We start from the raw sequence: 18,253 nt of genomic DNA on the forward strand, positions 1-18,253 counted from the left end.
CTTCCTCCACTAGTCCTTCCTCCACTAGTCCTTCCTCCACTAGTCCTTCCTCCACTAGTCCTTCTTCCACTAGTCCTTCTTCCACTAGTCTTTCCTCCACTAGTCCTTCCTCCACTAGTCCTTCTTCCACTAGTCCTTCCTCCACTAGTCTTTCCTCCACTAGTCCTTCTTCCACTAGTCCTTCCTCCACTAGTCCTTCCTCTACTAGTCCTTCCTCCACTAGTCCTTCCTCCACTAGTCCTTCCTCCACTAGTCCTTCTTCCACTAGTCCTTCCTCCACTAGTCCTTCCTCCACTAGTCCTTCCTCCACTAGTCCTTCCTCCACTAGTCTTTCCTCCACTAGTCTTTCCTCCACTAGTCTTTCCTCCACTAGCCCTTCCTCTACTAGTCCTTCCTCCACTAGTCCTTCTCCCACTAGTCTTTCCTCCAGTAGTCCTTCCTCCACTAGTCTTTCCTCCACTAGTCCTTCCTCCACTAGTCCTTCTTCCACTAGTCCTTCCTCTACTAGTCCTTCCTCCACTAGTCCTTCCTCCACTAGTCCTTCCTCCACTAGTCCTTCCTCCACTAGTCCTTCTTCCACTAGTCCTTCCTCCACTAGTCCTTCCTCCACTAGTCTTTCCTCCACTAGTCCTTCCTCCACTAGTCCTTCCTCCACTAGTCCTTCCTCCACTAGTCCTTCCTCCACTAGTCCTTCTTCCACTAGTCCTTCCTCCACTAGTCCTTCCTCCACTAGTCCTTCCTCCACTAGTCCTTCCTCTACTAGTCCTTCCTCCACTAGTCCTTCCTCCACTAGTCCTTCCTCCACTAGTCCTTCCTCCACTAGTCCTTCTTCCACTAGTCCTTCCTCCACTAGTCCTTCCTCCACTAGTCCTTCTTCCACTAGTCCTTCCTCCACTAGTCCTTCCTCCACTAGTACTTCCTCCACTAGTCCTTCCTCCACTAGTCCTTCTTCCACTAGTCCTTCCTCCACTAGTCCTTCCTCCACTAGTCTTTCCTCCACTAGTCTTTCCTCCACTAGTCTTTCCTCCACTAGTCCTTCTTCCACTAGTCCTTCCTCCACTAGTCCTTCCTCCACTAGTCCTTCCTCCACTAGTCCTTCCTCTACTAGTCCTTCCTCCACTAGTCTTTCCTCCACTAGTCCTTCCTCTACTAGTCCTTCCTCCACTAGTCCTTCCTCTACTAGTCCTTCCTCCACTAGTCCTTCCTCTACTAGTCCTTCCTCCACTAGTCCTTCCTCCACTAGTACACTACACTCAGAAAAAAAGGTGCTATCTAGAACCTAAAAGGGTTCTTCGGCTGTCACCATAGAATAACCCTTTGAAGAACCCTTTTTGGTTCCAGGTAGAACCTTTCCATTCCAGGTAGAACCATTTTGGGTTCTGTGTAGAATCCTTTCCACAGAGGGTTCTACATGGAACCCCCAAAAGTTCTACCTGGAACTTCAAAGGGTTCTCCTATGGGAACGGCCGAAGAACTCCTTTGGAACCCTTTGTTCTAAGAGTGAACCTTTGACCAGGGCCCAAAGAGTTCTGCTGAAAAGTAGTACACTATATTATGGGAAATAGGGTACTATTTCTCTCATCAGTGCAGCAACCAACCCCCTCTCTCTCTCATCAGTGCTGCAACCAACTGTATAAGTTAGCATAAGCTACACATCTAACAACCCTAATCCTCCCAGCCTTCAGCAAACTATTATACAATGAAGGAACATTTATTTTACAGAGACAACGTTAAAAAAAGAGACAGTTGGATTATAATGAATTATATCATAGAATGAATTCTAAAGCCTCTACTTAGAATAAACCATGTGTGATCCAAATGGTACTCTATTCCCTATGGAGTGCATTACTTTAGACCAGGGCCCATGAGGCTCTCTGCACTATAAAGGGGACATGGTGCCATTTGGGACCTAGCCTCAGGCTTTTGAACTGAATAGTCACCATATTGTGGAATGTCATTGTGGATTTCTGGACACACTGAAAAAACCCCTCAGGTACTCAATGCTACTAACTGAAGACAAAACAAAAAATCCAAACTTCTTCAAGACAGTTAATGGTTTCCATCTCTTAATGCTGCGGTTAGTTTCCAATGCTTATTAAAGCTGAGGTTTTAGGTTTGCGTCCCAAATGGCATCCTATTCCCGATGTAGTGCACTACTTTAGACCAGAGCATTATGGGTCTTACATAGGGAATAGGATGCCATTTGGGATGCATGCTTGGATCACAATCAACTCCCTCTACTAGTCTATAGTGATGACCATCAACCCTGTCTACTAGTCTATAGTGATGACTGTATATATACCATCAACTCTCTCTACTAGTCTATAGTGATGACCATCAACCCTGTCTACTAGTCTATAGTGATGACTGTATATATACCATCAACTCCCTCTACTAGTCTATAGTGATGACCATCAACCCTGTCTACTAGTCTATAGTGATGACCATCAACCCTCTCTCCTAGTCTATAGTGATGACTGTATATATACCATCAACTCCCTCTACTAGTCTATAGGGATGACTGTATATATACCATCAACCCTCTCTACTAGTCTATAGTGATGACCATCAACCCTGTCTACTAGTCTATAGTGATGACTGTATATATACCATCAACCCTCTCTACTAGTCTATAGTGATGACCATCAACTCCCTCTACTAGTCTATAGTGATGACCATCAACTCCCTCTCCTAGTCTATAGTGATGACTGTATATATACACCATCAACTCCCTCTACTAGTCTATAGTGATGACTGTATATATACCATCAACTCCCTCTACTAGTCTATAGTGATGACCATCAACTCCCTCTACTAGTCTATAGTGATGACCATCAACCCTCTCTCCTAGTCTATAGTGATGACTGTATATATACCATCAACTCCCTCTACTAGTCTATAGGGATGACTGTATATATACCATCAACCCTCTCTACTAGTCTATAGTGATGACCATCAACCCTGTCTACTAGTCTATAGTGATGACTGTATATATACCATCAACCCTCTCTACTAGTCTATAGTGATGACCATCAACTCCCTCTACTAGTCTATAGTGATGACCATCAACTCCCTCTCCTAGTCTATAGTGATGACTGTATATATACACCATCAACTCCCTCTACTAGTCTATAGTGATGACTGTATATATACCATCAACTCCCTCTACTAGTCTATAGTGATGACCATCAACTCCCTCTACTAGTCTATAGTGATGACCATCAACCCTGTCTACTAGTCTATAGTGATGACTGTATATCAACCATCAACCCTCTCTACTAGTCTATAGTGATGACTGTATATATACCATCAACCCTCTCTACTAGTCTATAGTGATGACTGTATATATAACATCAACCCTCTCTACTAGTCTATAGTGATGACTGTATATATACCATCATCCTCTCTACTAGTCTATAGTGATGACTGTATATATACCATCAACCCTGTCTACTAGTCTATAGTGATGACTGTATATTTACCATCAACCCTCTCTACTAGTCTATAGTGATGACCATCAACTCCCTCTACTAGTCTATAGTGATGACCATCAACCCTCTCTACTAGTCTATAGTGATGACTGTATATATACCATCAACCCTCTCTACTAGTCTATAGTGATGACTGTGAATATACCGTCAGCTCCCTCTACTAGTCTATAGTGATGACTGTATATATACCATCAACCCTCTCTACTAGTCTATAGTGATGACTGTATGTATACAATCAACTCCCTCTACTAGTCTATAGTGATGACCATCAACCCTCTCTACTAGTCTATAGTGATGACTGTATATATACCATCAACCCTCTCTACTAGTCTATAGTGATGACTGTGAATATACCGTCAACTCCCTCTACTAGTCTATAGTGATGACTGTATATATACCATCAACCCTGTCTACTAGTCTATAGTGATGACTGTGTATATATACCATCAACCCTCTCTACTAGTCTATAGTGATGACTGTATATATACCATCAACTCCCTCTACTAGTCTATAGTGATGACTGTATATATACCATCAACTCTCTCTACTAGTCTATAGTGATGACCATCAACCCTCTCTACTAGTCTATAGTGATGACTGTATATATACCATCAACCCTCTCTACTAGTCTATAGTGATGACTGTATATATACCATCAACTCCCTCTACTAGTCTATAGTGATGACCATCAACTCCCTCTACTAGTCTATAGTGATGACTGTATATATACCATCAACTCCCTCTACTAGTCTATAGTGATGACCATCAACTCCCTCTACTAGTCTATAGTGATGACCATCAACTCCCTCTACTAGTCTATAGTGATGTCTGTATATATACCATCAACCCTCTCTACTAGTCTATAGTGATGACTGTATATATACCATCAACTCCCTCTACTAGTATATAGTGATGACCATCAACTCCCTCTACTAGTCTATAGTGATGACTGTATATATACCATCAACTCCCTCTACTAGTCTATAGTGATGACCATCAACTCCCTCTACTAGTATATAGTGATGACTGTATATATACCATCAACTCCCTCTACTAGTCTATAGTGATGACCATCAACTCCCTCTACTAGTCTATAGTGATGACCATCAACTCCCTCTACTAGTCTATAGTGATGACTGTATATATACCATCAACTCCCTCTACTAGTCTATAGTGATGACTGTATATATACCATCAACTCCCTCTACTAGTCTATAGTGATGACCATCAACTCCCTCTACTAGTCTATAGTGATGACTGTATATATACCATCAACTCCCTCTACTAGTCTATAGTGATGACCATCAACTCCCTCTACTAGTCTATAGTGATGACTGTATATATACCATCAACTCCTCTACTAGTCTGATGACCATCAACTCCCTCTACTAGTCTATAGTGATGACTGTATATATACCATCAACCCTCTCTACTAGTCTATAGTGATGACTGTATATATACCATCAACCATCTCTCCTAGTCTATAGTGATGACTGTATATATACCATCAACCCTCTCTACTAGTCTATAGTGATGACTGTATATATACCATCAACCCTCTCTACTAGTCTATAGTGATGACTGTATATATACCATCAACCCTCTCTACTAGTCTATAGTGATGACTGTATATATACCATCAACTCCCTCTACTAGTCTATAGTGATGACTGTATATATACCATCAACTCCCTCTACTAGTCTATAGTGATGACTGTATATATACCATCAACCCTGTCTACTAGTCTATAGTGATGACTATATATATACCATCAACTCCCTCTCCTAGTCTATAGTGATGACTGTATATATACCATCAACTCCCTCTACTAGTCTATAGTGATGACTGTATATATACCATCAACTCCCTCTACTAGTCTATAGTGATGACTGTATATATATACCATCAACCCTCTCTACTAGTCTATAGTGATGACTGTGTATATATACCATCAACCCTCTCTACTAGTCTATAGTGATGACTGTATATATACCATCAACTCCCTCTACTAGTCTATAGTGATGACTGTATATATACCATCAACCCTCTCTACTAGTCTATAGTGATGACTGTATATATACCATCAACCCTCTCTACTAGTCTATAGTGATGACTGTATATATACCATCAACTCCCTCTACTAGTCTATAGTGATGACTGTATATATACCATCAACTCCCTCTACTAGTCTATACCAAGTGATGACCATCAACTCCCTCTACTAGTCTATAGTGATGACCATCAACTCCCTCTACTAGTCTATAGTGATGTCTGTATATATACCATCAACCCTCTCTACTAGTCTATAGTGATGACTGTATATATACCATCAACTCCCTCTACTAGTATATAGTGATGACCATCAACTCCCTCTACTAGTCTATAGTGATGACTGTATATATACCATCAACTCCCTCTACTAGTCTATAGTGATGACCATCAACTCCCTCTACTAGTATATAGTGATGACTGTATATATACCATCAACTCCCTCTACTAGTCTATAGTGATGACCATCAACTCCCTCTACTAGTCTATAGTGATGACCATCAACTCCCTCTACTAGTCTATAGTGATGACTGTATATATACCATCAACCCTCTCTACTAGTCTATAGTGATGACTGTATATATACCATCAACTCCCTCTACTAGTCTATAGTGATGACCATCAACTCCCTCTACTAGTCTATAGTGATGACTGTATATATACCATCAACTCCCTCTACTAGTCTATAGTGATGACCATCAACCCTCTCTACTAGTCTATAGTGATGACTGTATGTATACCATCAACCCTCTCTACTAGTCTATAGTGATGACTGTATATATACCATCAACCCTGTCTACTAGTCTATAGTGATGACCATCAACTCCCTCTATTAGTCTATAGTGATGACTGTATATATACCATCAACTCCCTCTACTAGTCTATAGTGATGACTGTATATATACCATCAACCCTGTCTACTAGTCTATAAAGATGACTATATATATACCATCAACTCCCTCTACTAGTCTATAGTGATGACTGTATATATACCATCAACCCTCTCTACTAGTCTATAGTGATGACTGTATATATACCATCAACCCTCTCTACTAGTCTATAGTGATGACTGTATATTAGAGGTCGACCGATTATGATTTTTCAACGTCGATACCGATACCGATTATTGGAGGACCAAAAAAGCGGATACCGATTAATCGGCCGATTCTTTTTCAATTTTATTTGTAATAATGACAATTACAACAATACTGAATGAACACTTATTTTAACTTAATATAATACATCAATAAAATCCATTTAGCCTCAAATAAATAATGAAACATGTTCAATTTGGTTTAAATAATGCAAAAACAAAGTGTTGGAGAAGAAAGTAAAAGTGCAATATGTGCCATGTAAGAAAGCTAACGTTTAAGTTCCTTGCTCAGAACATGAGAACATATGAAAGCTGGTGGTTCCTTTTAACATGAGTCTTCAATATTCCCAGGTAAGACGTTTTAGGTTGTAGTTATTATAGGAATTATAGGACTATTTCTCTCTATACCATTTGTATTTCATTAACCTTTGACTATTGGATGTTCTTATAGGCACTTTAGTATTGCCAGTGTAACAGTATAGCTTCCGTCCCTCTCCTCGCCCCTACCTGGGCTCAAACCAGGAACACAACGACAACAGCCACCCTCGAAGCAGCGTTACCCATGCAGAGCAAGGGGAACAACTACTCCAAGTCTCAGAGCAAGTGACGTTTGAAACGCTATTAGCGCGCACCCCGCTAACTAGCTAGCCATTTCACATCGGTTACACCAGCCTAATCTCGGGAGTTGATAGGCTTGAAGTCATAAACAGCGCAATGCTTGAAGCATTGCGAAGAGCTGCTGGCAAAACGCACGAAAGTGCTGTTTGAATGAATGCTTACGAGCCTGCTGGTGCCCACCATCGCTCAGTCAGACTGCTCTATCAAATCATAGACTTAATTATAACATAATAACACACAGAAATACGAGCCTTAGGTCATTAATATGGTCGAATCCGGAAACTATCATCTCGAAAACAAAAAGTTTATTCTTTCAGTGAAATACGGAACCGTTCCGTATTTTATCTAACGGGTGGCAACCCTAAGTCTAAATATTCCTGTTACATTGCACAACCTTCAATGTTATGTCATAATTACGTCAAATTCTGGCAAATAGGTTCGCAATGAGCCAGGAGGCCCAAACTGTTGCATATACACTGACTCTGCGTGCAATGGACGCAAGAGAAGTGATACAATTTCACCTGGTCAATATTGCCTGCTAACCTGGATTTCTTTTAGCTAAATATGCAGGTTTAAAAATATATACTTCTGTGTATTGATTTTAAGAAAGGCGTTGATGTTTATGGTTAGGTACACGTTGGAGCAACGACAGTCCTTTTTCGCGAATACGCACTACATCGATTATATGCAACGCAGGACACGCTAGATAAACTAGTAATATCATCAACCATGTGTAGTTATAACTAGTGATTATGATTGATTGATTGTTTTTTATAAGATAAGTTTAATGCTAGCTAGCAACTTACCTTGGCTTCTTACTGCATTCGCGTAACAGGCGGGCTCCTCGTGAGGCAGGTGGTTAGAGCGTTGGACTAGTTAACCGAAAGGATGCAAGATTGAATCCCTGATCTGACAAGGTAAAAATCTGTTGTTCTGTCCCTGAACAAGGTAGTTAACCCACTGTTCCTAGGCCGTCATTGAAAATAAGAATGTGTTCTTAACTGAGTTGCCTAGTTAAATAAAAATTAAATAAAGGTGTAAAAAAGAAGAGAAAAAAAATAGGGAAAAAATATATATATACCGTCAGACAGACAAACAGGCAGGCAGTCAGACACGCAGACAGACAGAGAGACAGGCAGGCAGTCAGACACGCAGACAAACAGAGAGGCAGGCAGTCAGACAGACAGAGAGACAGACAGGCAGTCAGACACGCAGACATACAGAGAGACAGACAGACAGGCAGGCAGGCAGTCAGACATGCAGACAGACAGAGACAGACAGGCAGGCAGGCAGTCAGACAGACAGGCAGGCAGGCAGTCAGACATGCAGACAGACAGAGACAGAGAGACAGACAGGCAGGCAGGCAGTCAGACATGCAGACAGACAGAGAGACAGACAGGCAGTCAGACACGCAGACAGACAGACATGCAGGCAGGCAGTCAGACACGCAGACAGACAGACAGACAGACAGACATACAGACAGGCAGGCAGGCAGGCAGGCAGGCAGTCAGACATGCAGACAGACAGAGACAGAGAGACAGACAGGCAGGCAGGCAGTCAGACACGCAGACAGACAGACAGACATACAGGCAGACAGGCAGTCAGACACGCAGACAGACAGACAGACAGACAGACAGACAGACAGACAGACAGACAGACAGGCAGTCAGACACGCAGACAGACAGGCAGGCAGGCAGTCAGACACGCAGACAGACAGGCAGGCAGTCAGTCAGTCAGACACGCAGACAGACAGAGAGACAGGAAGGCAGGCAGGCAGTTCCCTCTCAGGGAGGGAACTTGTTTAGAATTGAAGACGGGGAAAATAAGGTTCAGTCTAGACACAGTTACTTTTAGTTTAGGTCAGTTCTATCTTGCCTCTGAAGGACCCTTTAAAGCCTTTCCTTACAGGTAGACTCAGAGCTCCATGGGTAGTTATTTTGTGTGGAGTCATTCTCTGATTCACTAGTGTGGTTTGGGTTGAGTACCTCCGAGGGTCGAGGTGGGCGGGCATAAAAACAGTCATCCAGGAGTCTCAGCCCACAGCCTTCCATCCACTGGTGGAAACGACATGTCACACTTTAAAAACCCTTTCAATGACTGGACGAATTCATCTAGTCTTTTTTTACTACAAGTGGAATGAATGTCATATACATTTAGTGACATCTGCAGGTTTATATAATATCCCCTTTCATGATATTGTTGACTTATGACATGTGTTTTATGTATATATATTTGTGTAAACACATTGGTCAACAGTAGTACAGATAATAGCCTAGCTGTGTAGAGTAGACACATCCCATCACCAAGATGTATGGAACAGCAATGGGGAAATTATCTGATCTCAAATCTACATTTATATCATATAATCTAGCAATCAATCATTTTGGTGAAATCATTATTCGACTCTTTTCAAGAGAAAACAGACATTTTTATTTTCTATTTACATCGGAAAACGAGTGTTCAGTCTCGGCTGGGGATAAGTGATTGGTAAACTCATCACCACTTCCTATCAGTAGGCGGTGCTACTGTAAATATATTCAGAAGTATTTCAAGGATATTACATAAAATTCTTACCCATAAATAATATTCACACGTTAACGTAGCCTACTGATGATGGAACGTGTAGACAGTATCCTTTAGGTAAATGTATGAATCATTACTTTTCCATTACATTTATAAAATCATGCAGTAAAAACGTTTATTTGAACAGAAGACACACTATTATTTTTTATTTTAAGAATAGTCCGGGTGTAGATCCATGCCCGCAGACAGTTACGTACTGAATGTGCATTCCAAGACTTGTTTCACAAACTAAACAATTCGCCACGACTTGTTCTCTCCCTGTGTGTCAGAGTCTCTCTCTCAGACCAGTGGACAGAATGCGTTTACCCTAAAAACTCTGTGGCTTAAAGTTTCGTGGAGTTAGAGAAGTCCGACTTCAATGTTTGTACTAACGCCTCCCCATCCGTGCGTAATGGTGCGGGACTGCGCCGCAGATGTTTGTGTGCAGGAATGCTTTTTTTACTTCTGAGGTTGGGGTTGAATTTTATACGAATTAGTATGTTGTAGGCCGATGACTGTACATATGAAGGTGCAGGCCTACCTCTCTTTTTCTAAACAACCACAAGGCATCTAAACAGTTCCAGGCTCCGGCTGTGAGTTAGTTTATCTGTACCTCCCTGAACTCTCCGATTAGCCGGGCAGGCAGCTGTCGTCATCAGCACCCCCGGTTTTTTCCCTTTTCTAAATGGATGGGGCTGTCCAGCTTTATGCACAGTTCAACGGAAGCCGAAAGATTGGAAACAACTTGTGAATTCACCGGTCAGTTTGGTTTGCGTTTGCGGTAACGTTCAGAAGAATGCTCGACGGCGGCTTCGCTGAAGAAGTTAAAGATTGAGAAGTTTTTTCTTTCTCATAAACTGTGCGGCGTTCAGGACTGGAGCAGGAGAGGAGGGAGAGGGGACAGCGGTTGCCTACTACAACGTTTACAATAGAAAGGAAAGTTCAACTCCCGTTAGAGTGGACTGAAGTGAAGTGGCAGCTCGTAATTCCACAATGGCTTTCGCTGTGGATTGTATATATTTATTGATGTGCTGTTCTCTCAACTTGATATGTTTAGATCACAAACATACTGTGAAATCACATGGTAAGTTCTTATGATTTTACACTTTTTTCCCTCAACTTTTTGGTATTCAACTTTGAAGTACTGTGGATTTTGAGCAGAGGGCTATAAAACGTATGGCATACTGTATTTGAAGTTATATAACCCCCTGGGTTTGATAGAGACTGAGGTCTTATTGATGAACGTATCCAGAAATGCCACAAACTAGTCCAATAATTTAGTTGTACCTGAAAGGGTTTAGCCAAACTAAACTAAACCTTTAGTGATGCAACTGGCTGGCTCATAACCCATAGACTAAACTAGAGACACATTATCCTATGTCTCCACTGTTCAGAGTTTCAATACCATCTTCAAATAATGGTAAAAAAATATATATATATATAATCTTCCATATTCATTAACCATTTGTTAGCAGGCCAATTCTCCTTTAACTAACATGCATTACTCTTATCCACACCAGAGTATAATCATAATTGTTTTATTTATTTATTTAACCTTTATTTAACTAGGCAAGTCAGTATCAATTAAAGTATCCTATATTATTTTCTGTACTTTTCACCAAGTTCCCATAAATTCCCATAAGTTCCCAATCCCACAAGTTCCCATAGGTTTCTGTGCATAGGTTCCTACTATCTGAGAAAGAAATGTGCTATCTAGAACCTAAAACGGTTGTTTGGCTGTCCCCATAAGGTAACCCTTTGAAGAACCTGTTTTGGTTCCAGGTAGAACCCTTTTGTGTTCCATGTAAAAACCGTTTCCACAGAGGGTTCCACCTGGAACCCAAAAGAGTTCTACCTGGAACCCAAAAGAGTTCTATATGGATCCAAAAAGGGTTATCCTATGAGGACAGCCTAAGAACCCTTTTGAGACCCTTTTTTTTCTAAGAGTGTATATTAGACCTGTCCAGTTGTCTCTGGTTCTCTGATGTTATTCTTGACTATTTGTCTCATCAGAACATCTCTCTGGAAAGTTAAGTGAATATGGTCTTATCGTGCCGTTCAGCACAGACTCCCACGGACGCTATATCTCCCACGTGGTCTCAGCCTGGGCCTCAGCTGCAACGGGAGAAACTGAAAGTGAAGGTGCTGATGCAGGGGGTGGTGATTCCTCATCCCCTGGTCCGGGAAAGAGGCGTGTGGCCCGTAGCGCCCCCGAGACTCCCTCTGTCACCTCTGGCGCAGGCCAACACCTGTTTTTCAACGTCACTGTGTTTGGGAAAGAGTTGCACCTTCGCCTCAAAGCAAACAGGAGGCTGGTGGCTCCGGGGGCATTTGTGGAATGGCAGGAGGACTTCGAGGAAAAGGCTAAGGAGCGTCTCCACGGGGACTGTGTTTTCACTGGAGACGTATCTGACATGCCAGAGGCTACTGTTGCCATAAGCAACTGTGATGGACTGGTAAGTCAATAACCAAACCCACCCTCCCTGAATTCCATTCAATACAATGGTGCAAATGAGTTAGCGTACACACACACACACACACACACACACACACACACACACACACACACACACACACACACACACACACACACACACACACACACACACACGTACTGTATACTGTACTGTACTATCAGCCAGGTCTCAGATCTGTTTGTGGATTGGAAATGACAAATCAACCGTATGAGTTGGCCTTACAGCACAAACAGATCTGGGAACAGGCTGCTGTACACTGTAATCTAACCATATGAGTTGGCCTTACAGCACAAACAGATCTGGGACCAGGCTGCTGTACACTGTAATCTAACCATATGAGTTGACAAGACAGCACAAACAGATCTGGGACCAGGCTGCTGTACACTGTAATCTAACCGTATGAGTTGGCCTTACAGCACAAACAGATCTGGGACCAGGCTGACTGTTTAAATGGCTTAGGTATTCTCCTCACACTGTTCCTAGCCCTGGCAGTCACTATGAATGCAGGTTGCGGGTGAATAAAAATCAGCAGTTGGATATCCTAACTCTGGCTGGATTCCAATAGGAATTACACATCACTTTGCAAGTTGGCATAATGTGACATGCAGGTAGGATTGCAAAATTCTGCTACATTTCACACGTTTTCCAGAAATGGTGGTTGAAAGATTCCTGGAAATCCTTCAACCAGGATTTTTTTTAAATATGGGATTTTCTTTGGAAAGTTATCAGAATTTTGCAACCCTACTTGCAGGCCTGATGTGGCCTGTAAAACCATGAGTTTGAGGCCACTGAGTTAGGGTAAAGTTCGGCCTCAAAATAAGACCTTATAAGATATGTAATACATTGTCATAATGAGTTTTATTATAATGACAATATTCACCTAGGAACTCACTTAGTGAAGGCCTCAGGGCTGAGGATGAAGGAATTCAACAACCATGTCTCTGTCACTAACAAATACAGTCCTGGGTGGTAACTCTACAATTCACTCAAAAAGGCAAGGCACACTGGGAAAATATATTGGAGGCGTGGCTTAGTGGTGGTGTTACTCAAAATGTTAAAGCTGATACAACTCAAATCTGGACCCACTACATGGTCACAGTGACTCTATCCGTTTGAGTAATGACTACAAAATCCCTTTAAGTAACTGGACTGATATACACTGCTCAAAAAAATAAAGGGAACACTTAAACAACACAATGTAACTCCAAGTCAATCACACTTCTGTGAAATCAAACTGTCCACTTAGGAAGCAACACTGATTGACAATAAATTTCACATGCTGTTGTGCAAATGGAATAGACAAAAGGTGGAAATTATAGGCAATTAGCAAGACACCCCCAAAAAAGGAGTGATTCTGCAGGTGGTGACCACAGACCACTTCTCAGTTCCTATGCTTCCTGGCTGATGTTTTGGTCACTTTTGAATGCTGGCGGTGCTCTCACTCTAGTGGTAGCATGAGACGGAGTCTACAACCCACACAAGTGGCTCAGGTAGTGCAGTTCATCCAGGATGGCACATCAATGCGAGCTGTGGCAAAAAGGTTTGCTGTGTCTGTCAGCGTAGTGTCCAGAGCATGGAGGCGCTACCAGGAGACAGGCCAGTACATCAGGAGACGTGGAGGAGGCCGTAGGAGGGCAACAACCCAGCAGCAGGACCGCTACCTCCGCCTTTGTGCAAGGAGGTGCACTGCCAGCGCCCTGCAAAATGACCTCCAGCAGGCCACAAATGTGCATGTGTCAGCATATGGTCTCACAAAAGCCCAGGGAGGGGCGAGGAGAGGGACGGAAGCTATACTGTTACACTGGCAATACTAAAGTGCCTATAAGAACATCCAATAGTCAAAGGTATATGAAATACAAATGGTATAGAGAGAAATAGTCCTATAATTCCTATAATAACTACAACCTAAAACTTCTTACCTGGGAATATTGAAGACTCATGTTAAAAGGAACCACCAGCTTTCATATGTTCTCATGTTCTGAGCAAGGAACTTAAACGTGAGCTTTCTTACATGGCACATATTGCACTTTTACTTTCTTCTCCAACACTATGTTTTTGCATTATTTAAACCAAATTGAACATGTTTCATTATTTATTTGAGGCTAAATGTATTTTATTGATGTATTATATTAAGTTAAAATAAGTGTTCATTCAGTATTGTTGTAATTGTCATTATTACAAATAAATTTAAAAAATCAGCCGATTAATCGGTATCCGATTAATTGGTCCTCCAATAATCGGTATCGCGATTGAAAAATCATAATCGGTCGACCTCTAGTGTAAACGCCAGTTAGCATTGGCTCTCTGAAACTCTCTCTAACTTCCTTTATATACTGGATGCAGAGACATAAAAATGTTTTCCATGAGTCCCGAAATTTCCCTTTTAAGTGCAACGGGTTTCCTCAAAAGTTTAGAGTAATGACAGCACAACGGGGTTTACACTGTAGCCTTGTCCACTGGACACAACAACTTGAATTAATAACAACAAGTTGAAGAAAACAGCAGGGAGGCATGATGCTTGTCCATTGCTTTGCTATGGAGCCCTGTTAACTATAGAGAACTCAGTATACAGTAGCTTCTACTTAGCCTACAGCCCTACACTGCTGCTTCCAGGGAATAGTTTCTGTTAAACTGTCCAGACATTACTTTCTCTGAGGGAATAGTTTCTGTTAAGCTGTCCAGACATTACTTTCTCTGAGGGAATAGTTTCTGTTAAACAGTCCAGACATTACTTTCTCTGAGGGAATAGTTTCTGTTAAGCTGTCCAGACATTACTTTCTCTGAGGGAATAGTTTCTGTTAAACTGTCCAGACATTACTTTCTCTGAGGGAATAGTTTATGTTAAACTGTCCAGACATTACTTTCTATGTTGAGGAAATAGTCTCTGTTAAACAGTCCAGACATTACTTTCTCTGAGGGAATAGTTTCTGTTAAACTGTCCAGACATTACTTTCTCTGAGGGAATAGTTTCTGTTAAACAGTCCAGACATTACTTTCTATGTTGAGGGAATAGTTTCTGTTAAACAGTCCAGACATTACTTTCTATGTTGAGGGAATAGTTTCTGTTAAACTGTCCAGACATTACTTTCTATGTTGAGGGAATAGTTTCTGTTAAACAGTCCAGACATTACTTTCTCTGAGGGAATAGTTTCTGTTAAACAGTCCAGACATTACTTTCTCTGAGGGAATAGTTTCTGTTAAGCTGTCCAGACATTACTTTCTATGAGGGAATAGTTTCTGTTAAACAGTCCAGACATTACTTTCTCTGAGGGAATAGTTTCTGTTAAACAGTCCAGACATTACTTTCTATGAGGGAATAGTTTCTGTTAAACTGTCCAGACATTACTTTCTCTGAGGGAATAGTTTCTGTTAAGCTGTCCAGACATTACTTTCTCTGAGGGAATAGTTTCTGTTAAACAGTCCAGACATTACTTTCTCTGAGGGAATAGTTTCTGTTAAACTGTCCAGACATTACTTTCTATGTTGAGGAAATAGTTTCTGTTAAACAGTCCAGACATTACTTTCTCTGAGGGAATAGTTTTCTGTTAAACTGTCCAGACATTACTTTCTCTGAGGGAATAGTTTCTGTTAAACTGTCCAGACATTACTTTCTCTGAGGGAATAGTTTATGTTAAGCTGTCCAGACATTACTTTCTCTGAGGGAATAGTTTTCTGTTAAACTGTCCAGACATTACTTTCTATGTTGAGGGAATCGTTTCTGTTAAACTGTCCAGACATTACTTTCTCTTTTTCCAAAACTTATGCAAGGAACTCATGTTACTGCTCTGTTACTGCACTGCTCTGTTACTGCTCTGTCCACGAGAGATTACAAACCCTATGAATATTATTTGCCAACCTTCTGTGTTTGCTGTAAATGAGTGCTCATAACCTCTGCTACTAGTAATTGTTAGAGTACTAAAAGCCTTGTGTTTATATCAATCAATCAAATGTATTTATAAAGCCCTTTTTACATTAGCCGATGTCACAAACGGCTGTACAGAAACCCAGCCTAAAACCCCAAACAGCAAGCAATGCAGGTGTAGAAGCACGGTGGCTAGGAAAAACTCCCCAGAAAGGCAGGAACCTAGGAAGAAACCTAGAGAGGAACCATGCTCAGAGGAGTGGCCAGTCCTATTCTGGCTGTGCCAGGTGGAGATTATAACAGAACATGGCCAAGATGTTCTAATGTTCATAGATGACCAGCAGAGTCAGATAATAATAATCACAGTGGTTGTAGAGGGTGCAGCAGGTTAGCACCTCAGGAGTAAATGTCAGTTGGCTTTTCATAGTTGATTATTCAGAGTTAGAGACTGCAGGTGCGGTAGAGAAAGAGAGACAAAAATAGCAGGTCTGGGACAAGGTAGCACGTCCGGTGAACAGGTCAGGGTTCCATAGCAGCAGTCAGTTGAAACTGGAGCAGCAGCACGACCAGGTGGACTGGGGACAGCCAGGAGTCATCAGGCCAGGTAGTCCTGAGGCATGGTCCCAGGGCTCAGGTCCTCTGGGAGGGGAGGGAGAGAGATAATTAGAGGGAGCATACTTAATTTCACACAGGACACAAGATAAGACAGGACACAAGTGTCAAGACCTGGGCAGAACTTTAACAGGGTTAGATACGTTAGGAGAACCAGGTGTTATGACCACATAGACAAGGCATTAGCTGTAGTATTTGCATATATATAATCTATATATATAATACAACATCCGGCGCCGAAACGAGATGGCCGCCTCGCTTCGCGTTCCTTGGAAAATATGCAGTATTTTGTTTTTTTATGTGTTATTTCTTACATCGGTACCCCAGGTAATCTTAGGTTTCATTACATACAGTCGGGAGGAACTACTGAATATACGATTAACGTCAACTCATCATCGTTCCTACCAGGAATATGACTTTCCCGAAACGGATCCAGTGTTTTGCCTTCCACCCAATACAATGGATCTGATCCCAGCCGGCGACCCTGTGCGACGCCGTAAAAGGGGCAAACGAGGCGGTCTCCTGGCCAGGCTTCGGAGACGGGCACATCGCGCTCCACTCCCTAGCATACTACTCGCCAATGTCCAGTCTCTTGACAATAAGGTTGATGAAATCCGAGCACGGGTAGCATTCCAGAGAGACATCAGGGATTGCAACGTGCTCTGCTTCACGGAAACATGGCTAACTCAAGAGACGCTAACGGAGTCGGTGCAGCCAGCTGGTTTCTTCATGCATCGCGCCGACAGAAACAAACATCTTTCTGGTAAGAAGAGGGGCGGGGGGGTATGCCTTATGATTAACGAGACGTGGTGTGATCATCATAACAACACACAGGAACTCAAGTCATTCTGTTCACCTGATCTAGAACTCCTCACAATAAAATGTCGACCGCATTATCTACCAAGGGAATTCTCTTCGATCATAATCACAGCCGTATATATTCCCCCCCAAGCAGACACATCGATGGCCCTGAACGAACTTTATCTGACTCTTTGTAAACTGGAAACCACACACCCTGAGGCTGCATTCATCGTAGCTGGGGATTTTAACAAGGCTAATCTAAAAACAAAACTCCCTAAATTCTATCAGCATATCGATTGTGCTACCAGGGCTGGAAAAACCCTAGATCATTGTTATACTAATTTCCGCGACGCATATAAGGCCCTCCCCCGCCCCCCTTTCGGAAAAGCTGACCACGACTCCATTTTGTTGATTCCAGCCTACAAACAGAAACTAAAACAACAAGCTCCCGCGCTCAGGTCTGTTCAACGCTGGTCCGACCAATCTGATTCCACGCTTCAAGACTGCTTCGATCACGCGGATTGGAATATGTTCCGCATTGCGTCCAACAACAATATTGACGAATATGCTGATTCGGTGAGCGAGTTCATTAGGAAGTGCATTGACGATGTCGTACCCACAGCAACGATTAAAACATTCCCAAACCAGAAACCGTGGATTGACGGCAGCATTTGCGTGAAACTGAAAG

General features: G+C 42.1%; 1 protein-coding gene across 1 annotated transcript in view; it reads left to right on the forward strand.

Moving 5' to 3' along the window:
- Positions 1-10,003: 10,003 nt before the first annotated feature.
- LOC139569882 (A disintegrin and metalloproteinase with thrombospondin motifs 14-like) overlaps positions 10,004-18,253 on the forward strand; it is a 110,506-nt gene continuing 102,256 nt past the window's right edge. Inside the window, exons 1-2 of the mRNA XM_071391204.1 lie at positions 10,004-10,897; positions 11,827-12,269. Coding sequence (XP_071247305.1) covers positions 10,807-10,897; positions 11,827-12,269 — 534 coding nt within the window. The 5' untranslated portion in view covers positions 10,004-10,806. The remainder of the gene's footprint in view (positions 10,898-11,826; positions 12,270-18,253) is intronic.

This window comes from Salvelinus alpinus, chromosome 3, assembly GCF_045679555.1.
Source record: "Salvelinus alpinus chromosome 3, SLU_Salpinus.1, whole genome shotgun sequence".
Taxonomy (NCBI): Eukaryota; Metazoa; Chordata; class Actinopteri; order Salmoniformes; family Salmonidae; genus Salvelinus; species Salvelinus alpinus.